At 39.5% G+C, this 23623-nt stretch overlaps 1 protein-coding gene across 4 annotated transcripts; it reads left to right on the top strand.

The window, feature by feature from the left end:
• The first annotated feature begins 1587 nt into the window (after positions 1–1587).
• On the top strand, positions 1588–23058 carry YTHDC1 (YTH N6-methyladenosine RNA binding protein C1). 4 transcript variants are annotated; one of them, XM_053941392.1, is made up of 18 exons: positions 1588–1713; positions 5519–5620; positions 6226–6554; positions 6687–7041; positions 8290–8379; positions 8893–8946; positions 9554–9648; positions 11515–11623; positions 11724–11841; positions 12677–12761; positions 14633–14799; positions 17268–17350; positions 18772–18808; positions 18901–18940; positions 19043–19105; positions 20548–20682; positions 21313–21520; positions 21911–23058. In XM_053941392.1, the coding sequence occupies exons 1-18, from the start codon at positions 1686–1688 to the stop codon at positions 21958–21960; spliced, it is 2148 nt and encodes a 715-aa protein (XP_053797367.1). In that variant the 5' UTR covers positions 1588–1685; the 3' UTR covers positions 21961–23058. The 4 variants fall into 4 exon arrangements, with proteins under 4 accessions (XP_053797367.1, XP_053797369.1, XP_053797368.1 ...); XM_053941394.1 differs by lacking the exon at positions 8893–8946; XM_053941393.1 differs by having other exon boundaries at positions 21313–23058.
• Positions 23059–23623: the final 565 nt, after the last annotated feature.

Genomic DNA, 23623 nt, shown 5'->3' with positions numbered 1-23623 from the left:
TAGTCTAGCAAATATCTGCAGCCTTACAACAAAAATTATCCCGTAAGAGTTAGCATGTCAGGTAATAAGATATAAACATATAAATTGCCATAGTGGACAAAACAAGCCTTACTTTATAATTGCAAATTACACACAGCCCTAACCATAGACTCATGAAATCATTAAGGTTGGAAAAGACCTCCAAGATCATCAAGCCCAATCTTTGACCAATTACCACCACATCAACTGTAGGAGTAAGTGCCATGTCCAGTTGTTTTCTGAATGCCTCCAAGGGTGGTGACTGTACCACCTCCCTGGGCAGCTCATTCCAACTAACCTTCCTGAGAAAAATTCTTCCTAATATCCAGCCTGAACCTCCCCTGGCACAGGCTGAGGCCATTTCCTCTCATCCTGCTGATACTTACCTGGAGAAGAGACCAACCCCCATCACACAACAACCTTCTTTCATGTAGTTGTAGAGAGCAACAAGGTCTCCCTTGAACTTCCTGCTCTTTTGGGTGAGCCATGGGCTGCCAGCTTCTCCAGGAGAATGCTGTGGGACACAGCACCAAAGGCTTAACTGAAGTCCACATAGACACATCCACAGCCTTTCCCTCATCCAATGGGCAGGTGACCTGGTCCTAAAAGGAGATCAGATTAGTCAAGAAGGGCCTGCCTTTCCTAAACCCATGCTGTGGCCTGATCCCCTCGTTGTATTGTACATACTGATAAACTAGCAAATGCAACTTAGTGCCCAACCTTCTTCATAAACTGCCCAAAAGGGCAACTAAGATGAGGTGGTAAAGTTTCCACCTGCATTATGGTGGAAAAGAGTTATGCTCTAAACTGAAATTTATTTTAGATCAGGTTGGTCAAGGCTCCATATAACCCACTCTTGAACGCTTCCAGGGATGGGGCACTCACAGCTTCTCCGGGCAGCCTGTGCCAATGCCTCACCACTCCCACAGTAAAAAAAAAAATCTTCCTGATATATAATCTAAAACTACTCTCCTTCATTTTGAAGGCATTCCCCCTTGTCCTCACCCTACATATCCTTGTAAGTCTCTCACCATCTTTCTTGTAGACTCTCTTCAAGTACTGGAAGACTACAATTAAGTCACTCCAAAGTCTTCTCTAGGCTGAACAATCCCAGTTCTTTCAGCCTTTCCTCATAGGAGAGGTGCTCCAGCCCCCTCATCAGCTTGGTAACCCTCCTCTGAACTGCCCTGATTGCCAGAAGAAAGGAAAAAACAATGAAAAGGGTGGGGGGAAATGTAAAAAAAAAAAAAAAAACAAAAACAAAAAAAAACAAGAGAAAACCAGGGAACAGCAACGCCCAACACCGGGGGTTAAATAAGTAGTGTTAAACTTTGCCCCGCTCAAGACCCTCAGAAAGGGCTCCAACACCACACACAGCTGTCACAACAGCCAGGGAAAAATGCGAGCTTCCCACACTAGGGAGAGCGGAGAAACCTCCTCCTTTCCCTACACCTCTGCGCCCAGCCAGAGAAACACAGCCCACACCTGCCAGGAACTGACATGGCGGCGGCGCCCTCAGCGCCCCGCGTGGCGCATGCCCCGCCGCCGCCCGCCCGCGGCGCGCTCTGACGCGGGGAGCGTAAACAAAGCGGCGCCCTGTGGGAAGAGGGAAGCGCTACGTGCAGGAAGGGAGAGCCTCCATCTTAGGCGCTCGTCGCGGCGGCGGGATGGCGACGGATGGCCGGGAGGAGAAGGGTATGTGGCGGTAGAGAGGGGGGTAAGCGTTAGGCCCCGGGGAGGGGGGGAAACCTCAGGCGGGGATCGGGCCCCCGCCTGAGCCTCTCCCCCTCCCCGGGGCCACCTTGGAAGCTGGTGCTGGGCCTTCAGCCCGGGAGGCGTCCGTCTCCTCCAGGGGAGCGGAGGGGCGGCGGGGTCAGGAGTGACCCTTCGAGGATGATTTTTTTTTTTTTTTTATTGCGGAAGCGCTCGCTGTGTTTTCTCGGGGGGCCGGCGGTAATAGGGCCCCTCGTGTTTTAGTGTCCCGGCAGCAGCGGGCTCGGGGCAAGGTGACTCGAGCAGCAGGAAGAGGGAGAAGTTCGTGGGCCTAAGTTTTACATCATCGACAGCGAGTTACTGCAGGCTGTGTTTTCGCAAAAAGATTTTTTTTTTTTTTTTTTTTTTTTTTTTTTTTTTTTTTTTTGCTACTTTTATTGCGGCTTTTTGTTTGTGCATAGATCGCCAGGCCGTTTTGGTTTGGGGGTTTTTTACGCGGCTTTCTGTGGGGGGATGTAGTTACTTTAGTAAGCAGAAGCTGGTGTTGGAATCTTACTTTGCCGATTGTTGCTCGGCTTTTTGCAGTCAGCTCTGAATTCTGGGCACTGAGGGTAAATAAATTTGAGTTAGAGGAGTCGGACGATTTCGGAGTCATTACTCTGGAATAACAATAATCTAGGGTAATTATTGTCGAATAATAGAATCACAGCTCCTATAACTGACTGCCGCTATCCACGGAAGCCGAAGTGATCTGCATGTTATCTGTGAGATTGTATTAGTTCTCACAAAATAGCCTCTTTAAGAAGCAAAACCAAAGTTAGGTGTAGCAGATTGCCGTTTGGTCGTTAGTGCAGAGAGTTGTGGAGTTATAAAAGGGCAAAGTATCACTTAGGTATTGTGGCTTGGATTGCGTTCATTTGGATTTCTGTGGAGTATAATGCTTCCTGTAAAGCCTTTTGCAGGATATGTGTCTGAAAAATGGCTTTGTCCGAGTGGTAAAGGTTTGCTGTCTGATATTTCTTGTGAAGCTGTATGACATGGAAAATTCCCAGTAGATTTTCTTAGAACTGATAAATAAAATTATTGGTGGTGCTTGATTGATGGTATTATTGTAAGATTGGAATATGATCAGGTTGTGTCAAAACAGATCTGATCACCCACTGTGGATGAGCAGTGAATTTGAAATGTTTGCTGTTGTCATCTATACATTTCTATTCATATAAATATTTATCCAGTTGGCCTTAATTTTTTTTTTGTGTTTGTTAATCACTGCCAGTAGTCAAATTATATTTTTTCTGTAATTTGTTTTTAATTATTTCTCATGTGAAAGGGGTTATTTTGACTGAATAACAGGTGTTGATGCACATTTGCAGCCGAACTGATTTCTGCTGTAAGTGCTCCCACTGGAAGAGAAATGCTGTTTTACAACTTTAAAAAAGCAGAAATAAGGCTTACAGACCTGTTTGGTTTGAAATCACAGGGTCTTATTTCTTTTGTGTGCCAAATCAGATTTTTGCTTGGACCCTTCCAATAGTTCTAATTCTCCTGGCCAGCAGACGAAATGGCCTCCCAGGCTACCTTCCTGCTATTTTGAGTGAGTTAAATTTGTTCATGGAAGGATCCCACAAAAGACAAACGGCAGGCGAGCCCTGTCGGGAGTATCTGTCACAGAAAGAACTCATTTGGCTTCTCCCTCTTCAGTGGTGATAGACCATAAAATACCTGTCCTCTGCCATTTTTCTGTTTCTGCTTTTGTGCTTTTCCTGATACTTCTCTGAGATAATTTAGCTCTTCAGGTTGAACACTGACAATGGCGGTTCAGTGAGAGGAATCATCTTGTGCAAGTCAGTCAAGCAGCATATCCAGTGCGAGACAAGAAGCAGGCTGCTAAATAAATCTGGAGATGTGTTTCTAAACAAATCAGGTCAATGTGCGTATAGAAGGGGATGGAGGAACTCATTCTGCTCCTGTCTTCTGCACCCTTTTTAAGGTTCCAGCTGTAAATGAGGTCCATCTAACCTGGAAGGGATTTAGGAGAGAGTGTGTATCAGGCTTGCATTTTCTGTTAAATTTTCCTTCTCATTTACTTCTGAATGAGCTGATACAGGAGTCTTTTAGCACCTTTCAATGCTGCTGCAGTAGGTAGGTTAAATGTAGTTTACTCAAGTATGCTGCTGTCTCACCAAGAGGGAAACAAATTTAAGGTTCAATACGTGTGATTTGAGACGGATGATTTGTTTAATTTTCTAATCTCAGTGCACCTCTTTTTCATAAAAAAAACCTTGTGCTCTAGACTTGCCAAGCTTCCTATGGGCAAGCAGAATTAAAGCCAGGAAATTGCATCCCATGTTTGGCAGTTGCACAGCCATGAATCTGACTCTCATATATTTATAAGTCACAGCAAGAATATTTGCTGTGGATATATATCTACAAACATAAAGAGCTGTTCCCAAGAGAATTGTGATGCAAGTTTGTAGTGCTTTTAAATGCCTGCTAACTGTAAACTGCCAGGGAAAGATTTGATCCACTTTTCTCTGCACCATTTCCTTTGCATTAGAGGCACCGACTGAGCAGTCTAGGGATCACTTCTGCATTCTCTTAGCATGGAAAATGTGGAGAAATTCCAGCAGGAAGTTAGTGCACTTGCTGACTTCAGATTTGGTAGTATATAGTAGAGAGACAATTATAATAGTAAATTTTTTTATATCTATCTATGTAACGTGGATTACGTTTGGGTTTTTTTTAATATCAAGCTGTAAATTTTATTTGTGGCTCAGCTCAATATTTTGAGATAGACAAGCTGCCAAACTCTGGAGGAGTTAATTAACCTCAGTTTCATGCAGTACAGTAGTCCTTACCTGTGTCTGCTACACATATTGTAAACCAGCTGAGTCCTTGGAGGTTGCTCTGGTTTCTTTTTCCTAAGCACAGAAAATCTCAAAGTGGAAAGAACTAAGAATTTTGGAGATACTCCAAAATTAATACCTTTTTTTATTTTTCCCTTTGCATGTTTAGGGTTAGTTCACTCTTTTTAAAGTGCTTGGAATATAGATCTGCTACTCTAAAGCTTGTGACTCCTTCTTATAGAATTACCATGTACCCCTTTTGGTTTCAGGTGAAGTGAAACAGCCAGAAATAGTGACAGATTTTAAAAGTTTTGTGAGCAGGTGTGGTCATTTACTGCTTCTGGCATGAATTTTCTTTAACACTTGCCCTTTTGGTCAAGTTATGGGATTTTTTTCAGAACAGCTCAGAGTTAATGATGCAGCAGAAAGTACTGCTTTCCCCATTGTGGTTTTTTCTATTTGTAAGTGAGCCACAAAACCCACCATTCTAACACAGCAATGACAACAAAATTAGTGGAAGAGAGATAATTCAACATGCAAATTTCAGAACTTTGCAGAGATAAGGGTCCCTCCTCTTTACTAATGGCACTCAGACTATTTCCTTGTCTCCCTTTTGCTAAAATTTTATACAGACTTTTATGCTCAACTTTAATTTGTAGGTTAACTTTCCTGCAAAGCTTTTGTGACATGAGGAGCCAACTTGTGACATGAGGACCTTGTTTAGATGTCTAAATGCATCTTGTGACATATTTTAATTCTTTCCTTTGCTTTGCCTGATCCTTCCAAGTGAAAGTGTAGAAATAAATCAAGATTATGTCAATTTTTGCTTCATTGCAGATCTGTAGCCCTGAAGGAAATGTTTGGGTTTGTAAATACTAGTTCTATAGTTTACATATCCAGACTTTTTATGGTTGGTTTTGACTTTTTTTGTGTATTTTCAGATGGTGAACTGAATGTTCTGGATGACATTTTAACTGATGCTCCTGACCAGGATGATGAGTTGTATAACCCCGACAGTGAGCAAGACAAAAGTGAGAAAAAGGGTATGTGTCTTTGGTAGTGGATGTTCTGCAGGAACATAAGTGGTAAAAAATGTCTCTCTTATTTCAGTTAGTCTTTGAAGTAATGGATTTTATAACTTGAGTCAAAGAGTGAATGAGTTCCGAAAGTCTTTATTTCATGGGCATGTGCTCTTTCACCTGACCCTCCAAGCAAACAGTCAAATCCATTTCCTTTTGTCTCAAGAGCAGTTGCTGAGTCTGGCTTGTTCTGAATTCATTTGCTATTAGAAAATGATTGTCCTTTTTGTCTCAATGAAGTGAGATGGAAGTGGAGTAAAGGGGTTGCAAAGTTTGATTCCAGCTCAGTTCTTGAATTGGCTTTAGGCCAATCCCATAAGCAGTTAATTTAGCATTTCTATGTATAAAATCTGAGAAACACGTACTTCTTGTGAAGTAAAATACATGTTTTAGAACACGAGCTGTTCCTAAGAAACAGTTTTGAGTGTTGCTGCAGAGCCTACAACTGGAAGATGTTCCTTATGACTGCAGCAGGGTAATTACCTAAAATAGAAGGAGAAGAAGCCTCTGTACAGTTTTTGTTTTGATATTGGAAATAATACTGAACTTGATATTTCTTTCTACTTAAGGATCAAAAAGAAAAACTGACAGGATGGAAAATGCTGAAAGCAAGAGGCAAAAACCTTCTGTGCATTCCTCGAGGCAGATGATGCCAAAGCCTCCCAGTTCATCAGTTAGCAATAACAAGAGAATAGTGAGTACGAAAGGAAAGCTGGTGTCAGAATACAAGACCGAGGAGTATCAGAGATCTGACAGAAACAAGCGCCCAGATGTCGATCGGAAGATGCGAATGTCAAGCAGTTCCAGGGAACCTTATAAAGTACAACCAGAAAAATCTTACATGAGGAAGAGGGATATTGACAGGAGGGCAAAGTCTTCTACACCGGATGGTTCAGAGGTATTAAGTATTCTTGCTGCCTTATAAATAAAGCAATTTTATGAGACTTTTGTAAGGCACATTCTCTTAGGACTGTGTGTGCATCCTGACAATGTTATATGACTGCTGATTCACTTTTTCTTTAAACATCAGAGAATCAGGCATGATGTGGATAGAAGACCAAGCAGATCTAGCCATTCTTCTAAAGAAGAGGTGAACTCTGAGGAATATTGTTCAGATCACGAGACTGGCAGTAGTGGTTCCTCTGAACAAGGCAACACAGAGAATGAGGAGGAAGGAATGGAAGAAGAGGAAGATGATGAAGGGGAGGAGGATGAAGAGGTGGAAGAAGATGGGGAGGAAGATGAAGAAGAGTATGAACAGGATGAGAGGGATCAGAAGGAAGGAAATGACTATGACACACGGAGTGAAGCCAGCGATTCTGATTCTGAATCTGCCTCTTTCACAGATGGGTCAGTCAGATCTGGGTCTGGTTCAGATGCATCAGGTAGGCAGCATCTTGCATGCTAATGTGAAATACCTTGCCACTGAAAGTTTGACTACTTTGAAAAATGACCACTTCCTGTCCATGCCAAAAGTAAGCTGTGGTAGAAGTCAGGAAGATGTTAATTATGAAATACCATAGGCAAGGAAAAAATATACTAAAGTGGAAAGTGGTAAAACAAAATTGTGGATATCCAGATTACTGTGTTGAAGATTAATTGTATTCTTGACTGCTGTGGCCTTGCTGTTCAATGCTTTGAAACACTAAAATTAGTATTTTCTTGGGTATCTAATGGCTTAGTTTTCCAAATTATTAATTTTAATTCAGTGTTGAGCTGCTTGGTATCCATCTAGATGAGTGACCAGGTAGACTGGTGTAGTAAAACACTATGTCCTTGGGGAAAGATAGCTGAATCTTAAATAATGACTGTGTTCAGCATAGGAAATCTAAAACTAAGTTGAAATTATTAGTTATTAGGGCAAATTTAGAATGAAATAAAAGCAGAAACTAGAAACAATTGGTTTGTATTTGTATGTTGTAACTGGTCCTGACTTGAAGATGTGAAGCGCTAATGACGTAAATACTTTTGGGTTTGGCTGTTCGTTGTTTGTTTTTTCTAGGAAAGCAGCTTGCAATCCTGTTAAGATTCCTATTGTGTATCTTCCTTGTCTGAAGTCTCCATAGGTGGTCATCCTGCTTAATATGCTGCCTTTTTTAGCTCTGCTCTGCTGTATGGAATTAGAGACAGCAAGGTGTAACCTAAAGACAAGTGAAGCTGTAATAACTGTTCTAAAAAGCTCTGTGGTATAACGTAACACTTTCTTAAGAGTGGAAAGAATTGCCTGTGTGCCACAGTGTTTTGTTTTCCTGTCCCTTACTGGTTTTGAGCTCTGAGCAAATGAGCTCGTATCACTATCACTACACAGTTTGTGCTAGATATTGCACATTTGGGTGAAGGCTGGAAAGAAGCGCTAACCCACCCTTACTAAAAATAATAATAAATTGTCTCTAAACATTGCACAGATGTACTAGATTTTGTGCCATTCATCTTCCTTTTTTGAATGAAAAGCTTGAGTAACTAGCATTTGCTTCTACTGTGCATGATAGTTTTGTGGCAACAACCACAATTTTAATGTGCGAGCCAAATGGTAACTTCACTTTTACTGATTCTATTTTCCTGTCTCATTACTTTTTAATCTCAACTTCGCCTGTGTTTAAAGTATGGCTTTTATTTTTTATGGTTTCTTTTAGACGAGAAAAAGAAGGAGAGGAAGAGAGCTAGAGGTATCTCTCCAATTGTTTTTGACAGAAGTGGGAGTTCTGCATCAGAATCATATGCAGGTATTCTTCCCTTTCATTGCTTGTCATTGTGACTTGCATCAAATCTTAATGTGTAATCTAAAATAAATGTAACTGGCTGTAGAAATTTATAGAGTATGTAGCTTTGTATAATTTGGTATTGACTTCTGGCATGTTGTGTGTGGATACCTTCAGGGGGAAGTAGGCTTTCTTGTTACTTTAATGCTATTCTGTTGCTTAAGTGGAAATTTCACTTTTTTTTATTTTTTTTAAACTTGGAAGATGATGATTCAGTGACTAGTTTTCTGAGTAGGAAATTGTTCAAATATTATTTAAAAAAAATAAACCCAAATCAAACAACCCAAAACTGAAACAAAAAAAAAAAAAACCAAAACAAAACACTCGTGCACATTGAATAGTATTTTTTGTGTGTGTGGGTGCGCGCCAGAAAGCATAATTTGTCATGAATGAAAATTGTATGGGACAAGGCTGTAGAAATTGTATATTATCTCTATTAAGGCTCAATCTGAACAAATGTACTTTGGCTAAACACAGGTTCAGAAAAGAAGCATGAGAAATTATCATCTTCCGTTCGTGCTGTCCAAAAAGGTATCATTTAAATTTGAATTTTTAATGCATGCCCCATAGCAAGCCATTGTCTCTGTTGATTAAATTACCTGTAAGTAGTGATGTTCTGATATAAATCGATTTGAGCACGTCATTGTTCTGAGCATGATAATTGAATCTTGAGCTACTTTTGCATGTTTTGAGAGCAATATGCAAAAAGTTCAGTCACTGTGCTCTTTGCAGAGGCAGCAAGTTTAAAAAGGAAGTCCTTAAAGCTGCAAAGAGGAACAGCATTCACCATTCTCTGTTGAACAGTTTGTGCTTGTTACGAGTGTTATCCATCATTTATGCAAAGATCTTTAAGCAAGGAAATAAGTCCTACGTATCGGAACATCACTGAATCATGCTGATTTTATTTTACTTTTTTCTTTACTTGGATATCTGAGTTTTAGTTTTGGTTTGGTTTCCCCTGGCATTTTGTGCTCTGCAGCTTTGACTTTAAGTTGGGTGGTTGACTGTGTTAATACATAGATAGGAAATGGGTGGGGATACTGTGTATTCTGAAGGAAGCAAACTATCTGTACTCAAAGCAACATGTTTGGTAAGTATTTACAGTTCAGCTTATTTTGATACTTTGTTTTCTTTTCAGACCAAACAAGCAAACTTAAATACATTCTCCAAGATGCAAGATTCTTTCTCATCAAGAGTAATAACCATGAAAATGTATCGCTTGCTAAGGCAAAGGTATGTTATATTTTCTTCAAACTTATCTCTTTGTCCGTTTTCAGACACACCCACCTTAGTTTGGGAGAGTGTGTAGTTGGATGCATTATTTTCTTTATCGCTTGGATCTCAGTAGATGCAGCAACAAAAGTTACTGCACCTTGGTTCTTTGGCTTTCACTGTAATCTAGAAAAGGTTCTAGACCACTGGCCATTTATCTTGCCAAGAATAGGGTTAAAAGAGGCCTTAGGGTCTGTTTGATAACATACTAAGCCAACCTCTGTTGGGAATGCTGGGGTGGTATTTTCTCCCATCCATCAGCACCTCTGTTCCTATTGCTGTACTCTGAGACGGTTCAGAAGGTTGTTTGGCTTTTTTCTAATGCTACATGAGTAATTTTGGTCAGGTGACTCAGGATCTGAAGCCTTACTATGGAAATGTATGCCTGGCAGTGCTGGTGTGAGTGAGTTCTTTGGGAGGGATTCCAGAGCACCAGATTTCAGCCTTTGAGGAATTGCACTAGGTGTCTACTGCACCACTTTCGTGGTTTTGTATTGGCATGTGTTCTTTGGAACAGATCACAGAGAAAATATTTGATTTGCTGTTACACAATATACATAGGGTGGGTGATTCTGTTAATGAATTCTGTTTATAATTTTATAAATCAGGATGAAAATAGCATCAAAATGATTAAACAAATCTCAGAGTCCTGGGCATGTTTGGTTCTCACCCCTCCTTCCAGCTTTGAAGGTGCAGTGAACAGCATTCTGACTGGTGTTTGCTTTAGCTTTGTAAAGGAGTCTATCCTTTTTTGTGCTTTGTCCACGTATGGAGCTGCAGTAGTATCCTTGTTCCTGAAGTTATTGGAGTGGATGCTTTGTCTCTCAGTGTACAGGCATCAGTACATTGATGTTGGACTTTCATGAAACTCACTTTTGTGGTGCCAGTGTAATAGGTTGTTCAGTTCGCAGCAGGGCTTTGCAAGCAGCCAAAATCCATGTAATCTGACTGAAAGCTAGCAAAAAACTCAAATAGTTCTCTGGTGGCTATAATGAATTACCAGAATCAGACAAACACTGATCTGAGTTCAGAGTAGGGCATAAATACTTACCATCACTAAAAAAATGCAAGGGAAGGAACGTTAACTTTGGTATGTGTATCCTATTCTGAGGCTGAAGCTCGTTTACCCAGAAAATGGACAGAGGAGTAATTCAACAAATTGTTATTCTATACCTCAGCTCAGCTGGTACCTTAAAACAGGTTGGGTTTTATTGTGCATGGCTGCAAAACAGCTGGTGAAATGGAAGAGGTACTGTTTAGTAGTAGGAGGAGATGTGTAAGGCTCAACAAAGTGATTTGAGTTGTCTTGCCAGTTTAAAGTGTTACTTCAGTGTCTTTCATGTTGCTGGCATTTCACTGAAAGAATTTTGAAGTCTACAAGCTGTCCTCAGCAAATCTGCATACTGTACTCAAGTCTACCTGCCCACCTTTTAGTATTTTTCTGTTGGTTTTTCATAATTCCTGTGTGTTATATAATAAATAAATTCTTTAAGTCACTTGAAACATATGTGAAAATTCCACCCTTACTATTTTTAAGTTAGCTGCCCATCATTATAATTACAGTGGAAGTATTATGGATGGTCTAAAGGCATCTTCAGTGTTCAAAAAAAGATTGAAAAGCCAGTGTTTTAAGTTGTAGTACAAGGCAGGCTAAAATATTTCTTGAAGGAAATGAATTTAGCAATAAGTTTTTCTTTCTATTATCTTCTACTCAAGTACAACATTTTGGTCTTGTTTTCTTCATCTACATTATATATTTATGTTAGCTAAATCATTTGAGATTAACTGTTATGTTTTGGTGATGGGGTGGGTGTTTTTCTGTTTTAGGGAGTATGGTCAACACTTCCAGTGAATGAAAAGAAGCTTAATGCTGCATTTAGATCAGCAAGGAGTGTTATTTTGATATTTTCCGTAAGAGAGAGTGGCAAATTCCAAGGTAAGGAAAAGTGAACTATTATCAAGGTAAGTGAAAGAAAGTTTTACATGCAATAGCCTTTCTGTTGTATCTTTGTTACAATTCATACAAAATCCTTTAGGGTTTGCAAGATTATCTTCAGAGTCCCATCATGGAGGATCACCTATACATTGGGTGCTGCCTGCAGGAATGAATGCAAAAATGTTGGGAGGTGTCTTTAAAATTGACTGGATTTGCAGGTAAACAATTGTGCATTTATGTTACTGTTAGTAACAAGGCATTATAATGTAATTTCTGTGTGTTACTCAAGTGCCAACAGCATACTTCTGAAACTTGATTCAACCAGAGATCTGTCCTCACTGCTCACTTGAATAGACAGCTGTGGATGAAAAAGAAAAAAAAAATTCACATAAGGACAAATCTGTTTTGACCTGACGGAACAAAGAAAATACTACCGTTCTGAAGCAACATATGAGATAGTGCAAGTGTTGCATAATGTATAGGTTGTGAGCAGTATGTTCTTACAGCAAAGATTTTAAATCTCTATTAAGGAAAAAAGTTACAACAGTCCTGTGAAACATATTGCATGGTTGTACAAGTACTTTGGACTGTCAGAAAGACTGAATAGAGGAAAAGCGAGATTTTGAATTAGAGAAAAATCTGGATTGGAAAGGTCCTCTTGAAGCTATTGACTCCCACCTCCAGCTCAAAGCACTTCTAGCTTCATAGTTAGGTCAGTGCTCAGGGATTTATTTCAGTGTGTGCCAAGAGCTACTACATATGAAGACTGGTCAGTGTATTCACAAGCACAATCTCAATATTGCACAGAGACCAATTATTCTCTTTTAAAAGAGGGCCTGTCATAGTACAACCTATATTAGTTACTACTGGAATAAGTCAACGTGAAATCTTCAGTTACTAATATGTAGAACATAAGAATATGTTCAGAGACCTGGCAGTACAAAGAATAACAGGATTATTTTATATGTAATTTCCTGCTGTATACATTTTTAATTATTTTCTTAATAAAAAAAAACGAGGCAAAACTATAAATGGTGCCACTTGCATATTTAGGCGGGAATTGCCGTTCACTAAATCTGCTCACCTGACCAATCCTTGGAACGAACATAAGCCAGTAAAGATTGGACGCGATGGACAGGTTTGTTAATTCTTGTTTTTTTTCTATAACTGACATCCTCTAGTGCTTGCTTCCAGCTTTGAATGTGCAGGAGATCAGGAATGTTTTTATAGCAGTTACTTGGAGTAGAGTGCTGTGGCAAAGGCACTTTGCTTCTTTCTAATGCTGTTGTGGAAGAAGGAAAAGGAAACAATACAGTGCCAATTCTGTTGTCATCTTTATGATAAACAGTGTTTGCTTAAAACGGTGTGGTATTCTGAATTTGAAATGTGATGTGCCTTGCATTGTATAGTGTGCAAACCATATAGCATCAGGTTTTAAGAAAAAGGTCTGGTGTTTCCAGTTGCGCTCTGCATTACATTTTTTTAATATGTACTATATTGCTTAAGGCATAGACTCCCATTATAGAATATATGCTAAGCAAATTTTAAGTGTTCTTTGTCTTCTCAGACATACTAGAGTGCAGGTATGTTGCTGCTGCCATCATGTACCCACGCTGTGGGTAAAATAACAGGTTCTGCTTTTTTAAGACAAGGTGGGAGGTAATCTCTCCATACTGTATGGAAAATGTCAACTCCGTGTTGCATTGTTTTGCCCACAGATATGTTTGCTTTGTTGTATAGCAGGAAAAAACCAATAGTTTTGGTCTTGTTTTTAGTGTGAACTTAAAAAATAGTATTTCAATTAACTTAGTTACTGTTAAATGGCAAGGATTTTTTTTTAATATTTTGTTTACAATAGACTTGCAGTCTGGATGTGGGTTTCAGCTTCTTTCATCCAGTTACTGTACTGTTATGGTCTGGACAGGCATTGCCTGATGCTTGGTCTCCCTGCTTTTCAAGTCTGCTTATTTCCTGAAGTGGTTGTCATTTATCCATTTATATTTGCACAACTGTGAATGGATCTCTCTTCTGAGGACACATACACTGAAAATCTGCCTGTACGACATCATTTGGGAAGGTGTTCTGCAGGCCTGCAGTCACCAGTTTGAAGAAGCACTTTTGGGGATTGTTTTGCACCTGGCTCCTGCTAGATTTATTTGATGGCCCAAGTTCTTGTACTGGAAGAGAGAGTCAGCAAGTTCATGTCTGTCCCTTTCTCCTCCAGACAACTTGTGGTGTCTGACGGTCCCATTATCTCCATCTTGTTCCCCATATCCCACATATTTCACTTTTAATCTAGGCTGGAGGGACTTGACCTTCTCAGTCATTGCATGTAGGAATTGTTACACTCATTCAGTTATTCTTGGTGCCCTGCTTGGACATTTTCTTTTTCTATTGTCGCTGTATTTTTTGAGATGCAGGGGCACAACTGCACCCACTACTTAAGGTGTGGGTGGAACATGAACTTTCAGTGTGATACAATGACTTTTGTATTCAGTGTTCCTTTCCTAATAACCCTGAGCACACAAACTGCTTGTTTTGACTGCGGTCAGACCTTGAGTTGGTATTTTCATGGACCTGTCTACCATACAATGAAGAGCTCATATAGAGTGGTAGTAGTCAACTTCTTCAGGCCATGGCTTTATATGTGAAGCTGGGATGGATTTTTTTCCTACGTGTGTCACTTTTCTTTCTGTAATAGGTAATCATTTTCTTTGTGATGAAAAACAGTCCTCTGATTTTATAGCAAAACAGCGATGTGGCCAGTATGTCTCATGGGAAGATATGGTTACCCAAAGTGTTGGACTATTTTATGAAAATTCTAAGTAGTACCTAAAGAGTGAAAGGTAATGTAAGTGAATTTTGCTGTCTGTAGTGATACTGCAATCTCTTTGAAGTGTCCTCTTTTTTTTTTTTTTTTTTTTTTTCTTAAATGTCTGTCAGTGTTTTTTGGGGAGAGTTTAATTTCTTCAGTTTATGAACCACTACTGAACTTCTAACTAATTCTAGGAAATTGAGCCGGAATGTGGAACCCAACTTTGTCTTCTCTTCCCTCCTGATGAAAGTATTGACTTGTATCAAGTCATTCATAAAATGAGGCACAAGAGAAGAATGCACTCACAACCCCGATCAAGAGGACGCCCATCCCGTCGAGACCCCGTTCGGGACGTGGGAAGGTTAGAAACGTTCTTTGGACTGATAATAGGCACATGTGTCAGAATAACGTGATGGAGGAATGTGATTCGTCAAAGCTTTCCCTGCGATAAAGAAGAGAGAAAATCCTCAAATCAAGCTGCATGGACAAGTTTGTGGCTTCATTGAGGATTTCACATGGTTCCCCGGTCTGTCATTTTTCAAGAGGAAAATGGGGATCTTTGCTTTTGCAGAAAAAAGCTCTTAAAGTTGTCTCTAGTTTAGACTAGATCATTTATTGAGCTAATGCAACTTGTAATGCTAGCTGTAGGTAAGCTTGGCTTGATTATGAGCAGGCTAGATGGAGAGGAGGAAATATTTATATGCCAAAAATGTGTTAATATCTTGTAAAAGCCTTTTCTTTCAGGTGTGTCTCTGGATAAGCCTTATCAAATATGGGACTTTTATAAGGATCACTTAGAATTTTTCAGAAGATGCCGCCTCATTTTGAGGATAAAATATTTAAGTTATTTTGATATTCAAGAGGAGCATTATTGGGACTGTTTCAAATTGTGTCACCGTGATGTGTTAACCCTATTGCCAAATATTCTCTAACATGTAACCACTGAATTCACACATCTTGCTGAGCTTCTGAAAACAGTAGGTTCTTTCCAAAAGGGATCAAGTGGCCCTTGGAGACCCGGCAACAAACCAAAAAGAATGGCTGTTGCTGTGTCTGTATATACAACCTTTCCAGATGCTGGCAGTACCTGTGGACTTAAAGTATTTTTAGAGGATCGACATGGTTATTGATCACTGCTTTATGAACTTAACATCATTTTCCAGAAAAAAGGGGGTATAACTTGTTACAGAATTGGAGAAGTCTTTGCAAAGAACTGATACTAGCCCTTCTGCCAAACACCTTTTCCCCGTGGTAGCCACTTTGCATACAGACTGATGTATGGTTTGGGCTGAAACCTTTGGTTAAGTTTCCTTTTTGTGGAAACATCCTGTGGTAGGTACAGAGCCCCAACAAGAGTCCCCATTTCCTTGAGCTTAAAAAAAAAAAGGACACTGTAACGAGTAGGTAGGAGGAAACCTGGCAGCGCCCCCTTATTTTTGGCTTTAAAGGACTGAACACCAAGATGGCTTTTGGAGTTAAGCTAAGAGGTTTCCAGTGCAATAAAGTATACACAAGTGAAGGTTTTGCAATGGACTGCAAACTATACATATAACACCACCACACCTTCTCAAGCCTGCCAGGGCCTCCATTTATGTATGTGGCTTACAGCTTAAAGTCAGTAGTTGGACTACTATATGAACTGTTTCTATCATATTTTATACCGGTCGTAAATGCACTCTCAAAACTACAAGAAAGCGGTATGTTTATTCTTTACACCAGCTTTTACTTTCTTTGATCTGAATTTGCTGTAGATGCAACTGCTTTGGTTTTTGGGCTTTTTGCTCATACTAAAGAATCTGCTTCCATTTTAAAAATCTTGGTAACTGGGTATGGTGGGCTTTAATGATTGAAGTTGGGGAAGGGAGGGAGAAGTCAGTATTTATTACTCAACTGGCAAGTTGCACAGTAATTAAGCAATATAAGAAAGTGTTATTGCTCTTGTCAAAAGAAATTATACTGTTGGGGAGGCGGAGGGGGGTGAGAAGGGAATGGTTTTGTAGCTGCTTTGCGTTTAGAAACACTGTTACATTAGCACTGGAGTCTCCCAGTATAGTAATGTTTATGTACCTTGGAGCAAAATAAGCAGCCATTTGTCAGCTCTTTTTTGAGCCTAACAGCAACTGGAATGTAACTTTATAAGGAAGAGCAGAGTTCTTAATATCTCTTCTGTCAAAGAGCTGTTTTTATAGAAAAGAGCCCTAATTATTTTAATTATTAGGAAGCTTGAGCATTATTAAATTGTAAAATGCACCAGTGCATTGCTAGTAAGTTGCTTAGAACAGAAATCATTAGAAATAATATAATTGACCTATTCAATTAGGAGAGTCACAGTTAAAGTTGCAATTTCACAAAGCATGCAGAGTTTTATTTATAAATGCTGTGGAAGTAGGCCTTTTCTAGAATTCTTTACCTGATACCTATTAAATGCAGTAGTCTTCATACCCTCAGTCTGCAATGTTCTGTGAAATTCTTTGCTGTCCAATAGGTGTTTCAAAATGTAATGTGGGAAGTGTAATGTTAATGCCTAAGTTTGAGTTGGGTTTAGACAAATTTGTTACCTTTTGTTTGGGATGAAGGTACAGTTCAGTAGAGTTCCTTCCTTAACTACCAAAATTCGTGTAGACAGAAAGTAACAGTGGAGTGTATGTAGTTGAGCTATTTCTGATTCTTTCAGTTCAGATTTAAAGCTGTAGAATATTTTGAAGCAAATAGAGTTGAGAATGATTACATTGATATCCTGGGCAGTTCAGACTATTCCTGTGAGGTATTCTGCTCTGACAAATGCTCCAAGCAACCTTGTTTAATCTTTGATATCTAATTTGTGTGTAGGCGTCGACCAGAAGATTATGATATTCATAACAGCAGAAAGAAACCAAGGATTGACTATCCCCCTGAGTTTCACCAAAGACCAGGTTAATATCTTACTATGAAGATTTGTGTGCACCAATTCAAAGTGTTTTCTCTTTTAGCATATCCTTGTTAGTTCAAAAGTAAAATACTGATATAACTTGGATATAAAAATGTAACTTGTTCCAAGTGTTGCCTGCTGCTTTAACCCACCTCTCGAGGAACTCAGTGACACTGTTTCACTGGTTTGAGAGCTGAGTTAACCTAGGCTGAGCCCTTTCTAAGAGCCTTGAATTGTGTACATTATTGTGAATGATCTTCTCAAGTGCTGTGTTAATGTGGGCACAAAATTAGATCTGACCTACTTGTCAAGATGCTAATGAAAATGTTTGAGAAATTTCCACCTGGGAATGTCAGCTGAGACTGCATGACAAGTAGCCTTTGTGTGGAGCTGATGCTAGACATTCAACGGAATGTTTTCAGAGAGAGTTTTTTTTACAAGCTTGACATGAGTTAGGGAGGAGGATGCACTGCATTTTACAAGAGGATCTAATGATGAAGGGAAATTTGTTGTTCCCTAGAAGGAAATGTTTGCAGTGGTACTGCAGCAACAGCACTGATCATAGTGCAGCTTTTTTTTTTTTTTCCTTCAGAAAGCGGCTATTAAAAAATTGTTACTTTTAGTCTACCAAATTGTGCTTCACATGTCTTAGAAAAGCGCATTCTGCTATTTCAGTTGTAGATTTCTAAACCTGTTCAGAACATGCCTGTATCTGTCCAGCTTGTCTGCAAAGACTGCATTCTTTCATTAAAAAAGTGTTGTTGCTGCTCTGCATCTTTCTAAGACCATTGTTTAAAAAACAGAACAAGATTTTTTAAAAATAATGAAAGTCGGAAGCACTATTTTATTTTAGTGCGAGCATGCATGATGTTTTGCACCATTCTATTGAGCTCTTAAAAGGGATTTACTGAAGCTGTAACAATTCTTTGCCCTGTGGGGCTTTTCCAGGTACTTTCTAGTTTGTTTTTAATTTCCTGTGTAGCACTGTGTCCAAAATGTTAGGAAATGATCTTTAGGGGTTGCCCAGATGAACACCTTCTACTGAATATACAGTTAGAGAGTAGTAACAGCCACATGCTAAATGCCTGAAGACAGCACTCTTCAAATTCATGTGGATTCCTAATTCAGTTGACTAAATTTCAAGTCTTCATTTGCACAGTTTCCCTCTTGCATATTTGTTTGTACTGGGTGCAAGTTCTTATGGGTTTATTGATGTAACTTTTTGTTATTACATTATACTACTTGTCTGCATCGTCTCTTAGAAGCTGTAAGTTTTCAAGAGTTATTTTAAAAGTGAGGGTAATGGCAGGTAGACATAATTTTGTAGCAAGCACAAAATGAAAGGACACTTTCTAATGAATATAGTTTTTAAGATCATTCACTTGAGATGGTAAATTGAATTAATACTGCTTGATGTTCGAACAGGGTATATAAAGGATCCCAGATATCCCGAAGTAGACAGGTAAGGTGTGTTCATGTTATTAATTTTATGTCCTGGTAACTTGTCTGCATGGATAAGTTGGATTTAGTTCTACAAATTTTTATTCCCAACAGACGATTTTCAGGAGTTCGACGCGATGTATTTTTAAATGGGGTAAGTTGTTGCATGCAAATTTTTGGGCAACTTTGTATTCAGCTTTCTGCATTTCCAAAGAACACTCAACACAAATTTTAATATTACTGTCTTTCATTTTAGTCCTACAATGATTACGTGAGGGAGTTCCACAACATGGGACCACCACCACCATGGCAAGGAATGGTTTGTGTCTTGTTGAATTTGATTTTTCTCCTTAACATACAGCTTCTTTTTGTTTCCCCCAAAAGGAGCCTGGCATATTCAGTGTGCTTTCAACTCTTCGCTTTTCCTAAAATGTAGCTTTTGCTGTAACAGTGTAAAAAATTTAGGGGAAAAATACTGATAATAAGTACTTTGAAATTTACTTTCAACAGTAGTCTGGCATTCTTAGTAAGCTCTGAAGAAATAGCAGAACCCTCCTTTAGCCTAGATGGGAGGGTGTGATCACATTATGTATCCTGCTAAATGTTCATGGTAATTGGCTCTCAAACAGCAAATGCATCAATCAGGTGGACTTGTTGAAGAGGCTCATGGAATGGGCTGCTGGGCTCTAGTGTTGGGCAGTGGCTTGCTTTTGGCTATGGCAATGAAGCATGCAGGAAACTAGCAAAATGTGCTGCACAACCTAATTAAAATAAGTCTTCCTGTATTACAGCCTCTACTGAAATGCACTTTTTTCCCCAGTAAGATGAGCAGATACATGAGTGTACATATCTACAACTATGTAGATAGTTCACTTGTACAAGTTGTGGCCTTTATGTCAGGAGATGTAGTCAAAGTGAGGTTATTTTGGTTATATTTAGTAAGTCTGGCCTGATTTTGCACAACTATAATGAGTCTTTTGGCTCTTGTTTGTACTGGCAATGAGCAAAAAGCAGTGCCAGATATAGAGATGCTCCCTATAGCCTCTCATTTTTGTCAGCTGAAACACAATTCCTTACAACTGAAGGAAGTAAACAAGATTGTCAGATTGGAGGGAAAACAGTTTTAAACAGTTAAGCCTCCAGAAAATCCATTTGTTTTTTTTTTTTTCTACTCCCCTCTTCTGCATGCAGTCCAAGTAGTTGTCCTAGAATCCAGTGCTTCCATTTACTTTCTTTGTAACAAAAATGCAAGCCAAGATATTTTGGTACTATGGCAAAGGAAGACTCTGCTGATTGAAGAAATGGGAGAAATCAGCCAAAATAGTCTTGTTTAAAAACAAAACAAAAAAAAAAGGCCTAGCATTTTGTCAAATAATTTGTCTTGCAAATTATTTGTTTTTTAATTTAGAATAGAAACCTATTCATAAGGAATGAGTATGACTTGTTTCTATAAGAGCTCACTTGTTTGGACAGAATTCCCATTCTATATGCAAGGGTTTAAAAAACCCAAAACTGCCACATTTAAGTAGCAGAAGTAGCCAGATGCGAAAGGAAGGGATATTGGACTGTGGGGAGGGTGTTTACTAGACTTCCCCAAGCAATGGTAGAGAGGGAGTAAAGCATGCCAGCCTAATGGAAAGTAGTCTGCTGTTCAGTTAGGAGGCTGTGATCAGATGTATTTAGATGCTGTTTTCCATCTGAATGATGCACTCCTTGTGGGCATTCCTTTGCTTCAACAAACTTCCTGTAACTTTCTTGTAGCCACCGTATCCAGGTATGGAGCAGCCACCACACCACCCTTACTATCAGCACCATGCACCTCCACCTCAAGCTCACCCTCCATACTCAGGACATCATCCTGTACCTCATGAAGCGAGATACAGAGACAAACGAGTAGTAAGTGTCCACACAGACAGGGGATGCAAGTCTGCAGGCTGAAGTAGGAATCTGGGGTCCAAGGGTAGCCTAGCCTGAGCTTTTTTGGCCATGATAAACAGCATGTTTATGACCTGCATTAGAGTTCCTTGGAAAGATTAGTTGTTTAGATTGACTACACACTTCAGCAAATTTGATGTCTCTCCCTGGTGACAGAGAGGTGAAAAATTCTCATACTCTTAAACTGAGGTGTATGCTTAAATTGGTTTCCAGCCTGTCCACCTCTGAACATTTTCACGCTGAAGCCCAGTTTGAATAAGGACAGGCCTGTAACTTTGCTTGTGCTCATTGACAACAAATTACTTTATCAGCAGAATTTTGTGTTTTAAAACTTCTTACAGGCACATCAGAAAACAGGGTGGATTATTAAGTATCTGTTAGCTGCCTTGAAAGGCTCCTTAGCTTTCAGGTCTCTTGCTGGTGTCTGGCATTTGAACCCCAGATTCTGCACATGGATGCTGGACAGTTTGTTTGGTTGGGTTTGCCGTTTTTTGAATACTGGACTTTCTGAAGAGTTACAGCCAGCCTTATCTATAAGGGAGGGAATTCTCATCTGGGAAAAAAAATAGCAGAGCTGTCCTTTCATCACAGCACGACTATGACATGAGAGTAGACGACTTCCTTCGTCGCACACAAGCTGTTGTCAGTGGTCGGAGAAGCCGGCCCCGGGAGAGGGACCGAGAGCGGGAGCGTGACCGGCCTCGCGATAATCGGAGAGACAGAGAACGTGACAGAGGCCGTGATCGGGAAAGGGAGAGAGAAAGGATTTGCGACCGGGACAGAGACAGAGGTGAAAGAGGTAGATACCGAAGATAATCTATCTGGAACAGTGCTCACTTGAAACAAAAAAAGCTTGTATTTTTTTGTGTGTTTACAAGTAGTACATTTTATTTTCAGCTGTCTACTTAAAGTTCGTTGTGTAGAAGGATTTATAATGACCCTCTCTATTCCAAGCATGCAGTGAACTATGAACTGGAAAAACTCAAATAGGCCAAAAATAAAATACACAAAGCTGACACTCAACTTCATGTTTCTATTGGAACTAAGTTGGAAGTAGCTAAGAATGTAGATATTGATTAATTCTCGATAAGTGTTCTACTTAGTGACTTCATTCTAGGTTTTTGAATACTGATGGATAACTGCCTTTTTTTTTTTTTTTTTTTTTTTGCTTTGATGTTTTCTTCTGTAGTTTCATATGGTTCGATGGGAGAATGCTGCTATCAAGTATGCAAATACTGAAGTATGATCTCTTTTTCTTTTTTTTTGACGGTATGGCAGTGTTGTAGCAGCCTTTTTTCCAACCCTCTTTCCCCCCCATTTTTTAACCCTATCTGTGAAGTCAAGTGGTTTTTTTTTAGTCTTCAGTAAGAAAAGCAATATTAAGAAGACACTATTGATACCTAATTTTTAGCCTTTTTTAAAAATCTTCCCGTATTCAGTAACATTTTGGTCAATTCTCTTGTCTGGTCTCTTTCCAAAATGTACACATTGCTTGGAATGTTCACAACCTGCGTGCGTGGAACCAGAAAATATTGCTGTATTCTACATTGCTACCATTTTTTTTTATATAAAAATAAATTGGTAACTATTGAAATGTTTAAAACTGCATGTCAGGTTTCTTGGTTTTCTAAGCTTGACAGCTTTGCTAGATTCCAGCAGTTCTAGGAAAAGATCTATGTTCAGAAATAGCTCAAATGTTCTTTGTGGTAAGTGAAATTGATCTGAAGCCTGAATTTAGGACAAGGACTGTTGATATGAAAGGTAATTGCATTTCTGCTTCCATAGTGAAGTAGCCAGTAACTCCTGCAGCTCATCAGAGTTATTAGGGCCCTACATGTTCAACTTAATCATATGGTCTTCAAGCTGTTGAGAAGCTGTCCTCAGCCACAATGTACCTGTCTCAGGAATGTGTTAGTCCTGCAATATCCAGAGTCTGCACATACGTTCTTTGTAGTCATCACTTGTTACTTCTCTTAAATAAGAAATATTTTACCTAAATGCCAATGGTAAAACTGTGAGGGGGAAAAAAAACTTGTAGTGAAAGTTCTTCAGTTTGTCCAGCAATTTCCAACTTTCCAAAACTTGTAAGAGTAGCACTGCTTTGGTGGACTTCTTAAACTTCCTTCAATGTCTTCTCATGTAAAAAATCCAGACTGTGCTCAGCTCCACCCTGCTCGGTGCTGCAGCTATTTTTATAAAAGGCAGTATAGGACTGGCCACTGTGTGGCATTTGTGGAAATGTGTTTTTTTGATCTGGCAATAATTTGTGCTCTGTTTATTTTAGTCTACAGTCACAGTAAACATCTACATGTATTAAACAAAAAGTTAGACCTCCAATGTACAAGTATGTTTGGATTTTTTAAGCAGTACTAGAGGCTGAATATGTGTTTGGGTGGTACCTCAACACAGTTTATTGTGCACTGAGTGGTAATGCCTGCTAGCTGGAGGATTAGATCACTCTGTTAGATTTAGAATACATTCTATGTGTAATTGGAGAAATGCATCACAGACCACCCTCATACTTTGATATCTTCCTCTGCATTACATACAAACTCTAAAATGAAGAGGAGGTTTTGGTTTTGGTTGAGCTTTTTTGTTTGGGTTGGTTGGTTGTTTGTTTTACTTTTTAAATTCAGTACTAGATAAGTCAAATTACTCTGAGTAGGTTACAGAAATGAAGCACCTCCTTACAGGGACTGTGGTGCATTTTGTCCAGCTTTTCCCATCTATTCTGTTTCCAGTGTCCTTTGTTAGCCCTGTCTGACCAATACCTGTGCAGCATGCTGGGAGACTTGCTGGCCTTCTGGCATCTGAACTGACATCTCAGCAACGAGGTGACAGGGGCTCATGGTGATCCAGCTTGGTGGAGCTGTGCCTAGGGACCCACCCAGCTCTCTGAACA

The sequence above is a fragment of the Vidua chalybeata genome, chromosome 4, assembly GCF_026979565.1.
Source record: "Vidua chalybeata isolate OUT-0048 chromosome 4, bVidCha1 merged haplotype, whole genome shotgun sequence".
Lineage (NCBI taxonomy): Eukaryota > Metazoa > Chordata > Aves > Passeriformes > Viduidae > Vidua > Vidua chalybeata.
The sequence above is the reverse complement of the archived record's forward strand: the minus strand, read 5'-3'. Positions and strand labels throughout refer to the sequence as shown.